We start from the raw sequence: 8,167 nt of genomic DNA, 5'->3' as shown, positions 1-8,167 counted from the left end.
ATAGCATCTGAACACACCTTTCCCTGCTGCAAACCACCTTCCCGAATAATCTCACCTGATTTCATTTGGCGATAGGGTTCTCACCGGAACCGTACTCACTTGATACCCACTATCTACCTCCGACTCACAATTCCAAAATAATCCAAACTTAATGACAGCATATTCCGATACTTCAGGACACCATCACAACATCCCACGATGCCTTATCTCAAACACTGATCTCACACTCACAGCATCATACACGGATAGTGCCTCCCTTCATTAGAATCTCGAAATCGATCTTCATCTTGCAACACTTGCAGCCTCTAAGTATTCCCTTTCCAAATTGAATACAGGACATCGCCATTAACCCGTAACTCGACTACAAGGACCCGAAAATTCACCCATTTCCGATCGCTACTCATACCATCTTACTTATACCATCTCTGAAATTAACTAACAGACCAATTGTTGCTTTTCCTGGTGAGGAGATCACATTCTGAACATATACTTGTTAACCTCTGCTGCTGCTCTCTGAACTCAAGGACTTAACTGTCTCGTCTTATTTTACACACTAAAATTCTGACCCAAACAACCTCTTTGACCAACGGCCACCTGCTATAGAATCACTCATTCCTTCCTGATCATGCACGACAGGCATCATCTCACTTGCACCTCGCCCTATCCACCAATTTAGCCCTGAACCCATGAATCTGCCACATAATCACTATAACCAGTACTCTAACTGCCTCTGCACAATTCTCAAATCCCTTCAGCAATTACCTGGTTCTCCCCCACTTAGGGTTCGAACCATCGCCAATTGGCGCACTTTCAATCCATCCACAGACTGGTTCCATTAATAACATCACATCTATTCTCTGATTGAGCTACGCAACGCTTGATGATCTCCTCGATTAGAAACCTAGCAATACCAAATACTCCGAATCACAGACGAAGCCCTCATAACTTCTCCTTATGACTTCCTTTAATCATTCAGGACCTCATATTGCCCCATAACTGGACATCCCAACTGCCCCGATTCACCCAAGACTCTCCGTTTCCACCATTGGCTCTATGGTACAAGAAATACTTCACAACGGACAAACCGCTCAAACACCCTGAAAAGATCACCACCAGTACTACTCCACGGCCTCCAATTTCTGGAACCAGAAACTCGATAGCTCATTCCCCTTATCAAGAACAGAAACCACGTAACTCTCACCATAAAAGGTGATGGCTCATCCATCAGCCGATGGCTTGACTTGAACCCCGCTTCTTCAACAACATCATCCCACTTATCCTTAAGCTATGCAGTTTCCACTGGCACCTCACAAATAAAACCTCTTAAAATGAATCTCATTTCTCTTTCAAGCATACTCCCTCGAACTCATTCAAATTGGCCTTCAAGCCACATACTCTCTCATACCTAATCTTGGTATAATCAACATAATGGCATAACTGGTAGGACCAGTAACACTAATCATCGCAGCCATGGTACTCGAAACATGTTGCTATCTCTCTGCCTACTATAAATCATGGTTATCGAACCATGTTATCTTTTCTCATTCCGCTACAAATCATGGTACTCGAACCATGACATCACTTCCCAATCTGCTTCCAAGCATGGTACTCAAACCATACAATCCCTTCTTATCTGCCACTGATCATGGTACTCAAACCATACAATCCCCTCTCATCTGCCACTGACCATGGTACTCAAACCATACGATCCCTCTCATCTGCTACTGATCATGGTACTCCAACCATACGATCTCTCTCTCATCTGCCACTGATCATGGTACTCAAACCATACGATCCCTCTCATCTGCTACTTAGAATCCTAGGAACTTTCCATGTATCGAGTATGGGTCCTCTGGTTTCAGTAGTACGGGCCCATACTACCTGCCACATCTACCCATACTTTCCACATAAATCATCCCAGATCTCCTAAGTAGCTGCTCAACCTCCTCACTTACAAATTCCGCCCTGTTGGCCGCTCTTCCTGCGAATACTCTCCATTATCCGCCTACTCATCTAACAAAGATCACTTCCCAGGCTCTTCCTAGGTTCCCACACCTTCCTGCCATCAGCTGCTGAAGAACTCCTAGTGATGCCAGCCATCTACCTCCTGAATATCGTCATATTCACTTAGTAGCCGACTGCCATCACCAAGAATTCCACAAAGCACGAAGCAAGCAGCATTCGGGCATCGAATAGTCCCTTATCAACACGTATCACCACTCTAGGTTACAACTCCGCTTGCTACACTCGTAATCAAAGACGTCACCGAGCTCAAGCAACTCCACTCCTCGCGGGTATCTGACTACCTTCTCAGAAGGCTCCTCAAATGCTCATCTAGGTATCTCTCCTAGATTACTCCTCTTCTCAAATCCTTCTCTAAATAGGATTCCTGCTGGATACTCATAATCCACACATACACAAAAGCAATTCATAGATAACAGTAACTCCTAGGCTAAGGCATCACAAATTAGGTCACTCTAGCACTAAAATATGAAATACCTAGCCTACTCTCTAGCATATATAAAATTTCACATATTACTCATAACACACAATGTAAGGGTATTTTTTGGGAAATCACCGTTTGGGCGCTAGCTGATTGTACACACTGCTTGTTGTCTCTTACCCTTATAAATTCTCTTACTCATTTTTTTAGAAAACCCATTTCTTTTGAAAACCTTTTTCTCAATCCTCAGTTTGAGTCCGGACATACCCGAAGGTGTATCCGAATCCCTCAAACCAAGGCTCTGATACCAACTTGTAAAACCAAAAAATTTTAAATTTATTTTATTCATTTTTATTTCATAAAAATGCACATTATTCTATATAAACACTTTTTATTTAAAAATCACCAACAAGGTTTTCAGAACATTATGAAATTCCAGGATCTGTATTCATCACTCTTTTCTCTAGTGTGTGTACAATCGAGTCGCCGCCTTCCCGCAATTCTGAAGAACCTAAAACAAATAACACATAACACAGTAAGCACGAAGCTTAGTGAGTTCCGCAAAATACCACATACAACACATACGCCACTCAAGGCTACAATATAACCCTCCGGTCGGTGTGTCTTAGCGGAACCCTCCAGTTCCGTATTGTTGTACCCTCCGGTCCGGTCTGTATCGTTGGACGTTCCGGTCTGGTCTATATCGTTGGACCCTCCGGTCTGGTCTATAAACTCCACATAGCATAAATCACAAAGACATGATGCATAGCATATCACATATAACATAATACTCAATGTAAGCACATAAGACCCTCCGGTCACACATAACTACCACTCAAGGTAACGTATAGTGAGAAGACTCACCTCGGGTAATTCTCAAAAAGTCTCGAACTCGAAATACCGATCTAGCCGCCGCCTAATCACATAAATAAATAACTCTAAATCAGCAGTGGCTCTCAAAGGCTAGACAAGTCTCGTACTATGCTTCCCAGAAGGGTAAAAGACCATTCTACCCCTCCCCTGGCCCAATAGTCCACTGGTTGACAAAACCCTAAAAGTCAACGGTCCAACTTTGACCAGACTCGTCGAGTCAGGCAATGACTCGGCGAGTCCACACGCGTAATCTGATTCCTCACAACGTCTCACTCGACTCACTAAGTCACCCACCCAACTCGCCGGGTCTCCACTGATCACAAAACTCGGGTAAACTCGATCCGACTCGTCGAGTCCTCCTATGGACTCAGCGAGTCTCCTCCATGACCAAACTCATCTGACATTCTGAGGTCAGATCTGCTTCACCAACTTGTAGATCTATCCTTCTAGCACCCACAAATCATGTAAAGGTCCAAACTTTACGTCCATGCATCATGATTAGAGCCATAAATGAAGAAATAGCCATCTAAATGGAAACCTAGGCTCAAACTCTCTATGTGACTGCATAAAGCTGAACATAAGGGATTCTCTAGAAGTCCCATGGTCCAGATCTAAGGCTTATTCCACAATGGGACCTCAAACATTCCATAAACCTCTAAAGAGAATGGTTAAGAAACCCTAGATTCATGAAATCAACATCAAACAGGAGAAATGGTCTAATTTGTTACCTCAAAGTGAAGCTCCAGGCTTCATAACCTCAATACATCAACCCCCTCTGGACCCTCTTACTAGAATCTCATCTTCTCTTTAGAAATGACACACCAAAATGCTCAAGATGGCTCTTCTTTACTCTCTAAGCTCTCAAGGATGATTTAGGGTTTCTCCAGGGTAAGGATAGCCGCAATTGAAGACCCTAAGGCTCTTTAAATAGGTCCCAAACCCGGACAATTAGGGTTTTCCTCCACAACGTCGACTCGGCGAGTCCAATGCTCGACTTGTCGAGTCCATTCATTTAAACATGTCGCCTGATCGCGCCCCTACTCGACGAGTTAATCCACTAACCCGCCGAGTCCCTTCGATTAAATCAAAATATGTAAGTAATCATACCCAACAATCTGGATGTTACATAAAGGAATTGTTAGAGATATGCTATAAATTAAAATCAATGTTTATAAAAGTCAATCATTTATTCAATAATAGCAACATTCTTATACACTTCTTTACTAATAATAGCAATTGTGTAAGAAAATATGAGTGTTTTGCTATTATGAGCGAAAAACTATAAGAATGTTGCTATCATGGATAAAAAAAAAAGTTCATTGCCTATATTGGTCAAAATAGTAATGCAGGATGCTATTTCTTGCAATTTCTTGCAATTTTTCAGGTAAAAAGCTTACTACTACGGTTTTTGCTCACGACATCTGCTTGACCATTGATGTTCACATTGACTTTTTGACCCGCAACTTCTGTTTGTTTTGACTTATTTTTCTCAAATCCAGCTACATTTTGTCTATGTTTGACTCCTAAACTCATGAAGGCCTGTATGTCTTTTCTAGCCAAGGATGCATTTTTCTTAGCTTCAAGATATGTTGATATTGCATGAGAATATGCACAAAATGGGCATAAAAACTTTCCATTTTTGTCAAGTGTGGTAGTAGTAGATCCCGAACAACTCTTGTGAACTCTTAATTGATTTGTGTCAAAACTACAAACTAACAAATGACTGCCTTTTATTCAAGGTGAAAGACAAAGGAGAAGAAGACGACGATAGGTTACCTGAACTCAAATGCCAACTCATTATCTGTTAAAGCACAAAATAAAAATTACTAACTGAAAATTAAAGCAAGTTTTTTTGTATAAATGACTCTTAAAAAGATGTTTGCTACGCTCTTGGGTAATTAGATGGTAATACAAAGTACATATCTTCTATACACGGAATACATCACTGGGCGACCGCTTTTTTTTGCAGGTCTCTCTTTGTTATGTAGATTAAATCGGATAGTCTATCAAGCCTACTCATATTTTTGAAGAGATATATAATTGCCTTTCTGATGATGTTGTTCACGTTCATACGTGACAGGTAAATTTTCAAATAATCTAACCCATTTACACAAAAATGTGCTAACTTTAATCCATATTACAAATAAATAATTTAGTTTTTTATTCTTTTTTCAGGCTTGAAGCTAAAAACAGATTCCACCTTAAGTTGGCATACTTGAGAAATCATTGTTGAGTTGCGGACTGGGTTTGAAGCAAATACCCAACATGCTATTTCCTTATCACAATTACATTCAAGATTATTGCAATATGTTAATTCAAGACAAGCTTAGTTATGATCCACCTATTCTTGAAATTGAGCATCAAGAACTACATTCTAAATTAAATGTTAAGTAAAAAAACGTTTATGATACCATTATGAATGCATTTAACAACAACAGAGGTGGTGTCTTTTTGATGTATGGTTATGGAGGAACAAGAAAAACATTTGTTTGGAAGACATTGTCTGTTGCTATTAGATCCAAAGGTGAAATTGATATCAACGTTGATTTAATCGGAATTGGAATACTCTTGTTGTCTGGTGGTAAGATAATACATTCAAGAATTCATATACCAATTAACTTGAATGAGGATTCGCTTTATTCTATTACGCTAGATAATGACGTAGTTTGCCTACTGAATAAAGCGAGACTTATCATTTGGGATGAAGCTCAGATGATGCACCGTCATTGTTTCGAAGCATTTGATAGGACACTTAGAGACATTATCATTTCATCGAACAAGAATAAAACCGTTTGGAGGCAATACCATTGTGTTTTGAGGTGACTTTTGACAAATTCTTCCATTGATACAAAGAGGAAATCATCCGAATATTGTCCAGGCATCATTGCATACATCTAAATTATGGCCTTAATGTACAATTCTACGTTTGACCGTAAATACGAGGCTTGATGTCGGTTGTTCAAAATTATTTTAAGTTTATAACAAAACCAAACCATCTTGGATCCATTTATAGAGGTTAGAATGATATTAAAACAACCAAAGAATGTTTTAGAATTACAACCTTTGAAGACTTTGAACCCACTTGGTTTTGGGGTATTGATGAAGACAGAAAAATCAAAGAGTATGGTTTTCTCTACAAGTATCCACCATAAAGATTAAGTTACATGGAATGTTATTTCCTTCTTCTATTCTCGAGTGTCTTAAGCCTTTAAGTAGTTAACTCAAATAAGTACTAAAGGAGACAACTCGACATGGCTTCTAATCACCGATCTAGCTTCAAAAGAAAGAGAAGTGAAGAGTAGAAAAGGTGGTTTCGGCCACCATCAAGAAAAGTAGGAAAACTATCCAAATTTCATGCAAGAAGCTCACATTTTATATCCAATGCAATGTAAGGGATTTACATTAACTAAAGTATTGGTAGACTTTAGGAGCATGTCCGCATGGGAGACATAAGAAGAAGGCTGACAAGTAACCTATATTCTTTATATAATGAATTCGACCATACCCAAGAAAGAAGAAGAATTGTTTAAATTTTATAAGCTCAAAGTTTATAAAATATAAACTTTGTCTTTAGGTAAAAGACAAAAAATTCAACTAGTCCAAAAGTTTTTTCATGACTTATTAACTCATACCATATGAAATAATAACTAGTTATACTCTCTTTTAATTATTATTTTCACAAAACAATAATTATTCCCTAAATAAGTATAAGAATTGATATTATTTATTAATAACCATATTACTAATAAATATACAAAATATGTCAACTTGATAAAGTTATGACCCTCTAGGATCATATATTATTAGCAATATCACTCAATAATGATTATTGGGCATATAGATTCAACAATGTCCTACTTGCACAAGATTCATTACAGACTTACATAGACAGTAGCTGGCATCTAGTAATGGGCCATTGCCCCTAACAACATATGAAGGGTTCCATCTTATCAACAACCAATCCTAGGAGCTCGAAGCTACAGTTGTTATTAAAGGTGTAGTATCAGTTATTCCTTTATCTCAGACATCATGTTGAAAGATGATATATGGATCACCATTAATCTCATTTAGTGCTCAAATTTTAGTAAGGCCTTAGATGTCTAACTCTCAATGAGTAAGAGGGAACAAATCCCATCTTAACTACATACACCTATCATGTAGTTCATGACATACCCAATGATGACCCTTATGACTGCCTTTTACAGAACAATGTCAAACCATGCCAAAGCATAACAACTCCTACACTTCAAGTCCTAAATATGTATCTCATGTCTACGAATACAAAGATACAACCTTGATCAAAACATTACTCATGACTACGATCCATAAAGTCATTTTGATGTGGGTGAGGTCCAATAATTATTCTCCTAATAAAGTACGTACGAAGTTGGTAACAACTCTTTCTATTCTCATCTCCTTAAGAATCAACCAATCCACTCATATTCATCTTATCTCATAGATTCTCCCACAACTATGAACGACTATAGACATTAGAATAACCTACTTATTCATGGATTTAAACATGCTAATATAGAACACAAAAATTATTTAATGAAAGACTTATATCCAATATATCAAATCATTACAATATATGTTTCTTGTATAGTTCCAATATAAAAATAATTAATTTTAATCAAATATATCTACTTATATCAATAAGGCCCTATAGCACCAGCTTGACTTTCATGCTTTAGCTAATGAAGAAGCTTTGTTAAGTAGACCTGAAAAACTTGATTTGAATAAACTTTGCGAATACAAACATTTTTAGTTTTATATATAACTCATATATACAGAAAACTATAGAGAATGTATTAAATGCTTAAATACGAATTAGATAGCAATACATGCGTA

General features: G+C 38.2%; 1 protein-coding gene across 1 annotated transcript; it reads left to right on the top strand.

Annotated features, from left to right (window-relative positions):
• Positions 1-5,731: 5,731 nt before the first annotated feature.
• LOC145076341 (uncharacterized) lies at positions 5,732-6,139 on the top strand. Its single transcript, XM_079022251.1, has one exon. It carries the CDS (start codon positions 5,732-5,734, stop codon positions 6,137-6,139), a length of 408 nt encoding a protein of 135 aa, XP_078878377.1.
• The last annotated feature ends 2,028 nt before the right edge of the window (positions 6,140-8,167 follow it).

This window comes from Lactuca serriola, chromosome 9 (genome assembly GCF_051521515.1).
Source record: "Lactuca serriola cultivar US96UC23 chromosome 9, Lser_US96UC23_V15, whole genome shotgun sequence".
NCBI lineage: Eukaryota > Viridiplantae > Streptophyta > Magnoliopsida > Asterales > Asteraceae > Lactuca > Lactuca serriola.
Note: the sequence above shows the minus strand (reverse complement) of the source record. Positions and strands in the feature narration are given on the sequence as shown.

What these genes read in the sequence shown, in the direction of transcription:
- LOC145076341 (XM_079022251.1), top strand. Translation starts at nt 5,732, where the DNA reads ATGAATGCATTTAACAACAACAGAGGTGGTGTCTTTTTGATGTATGGT.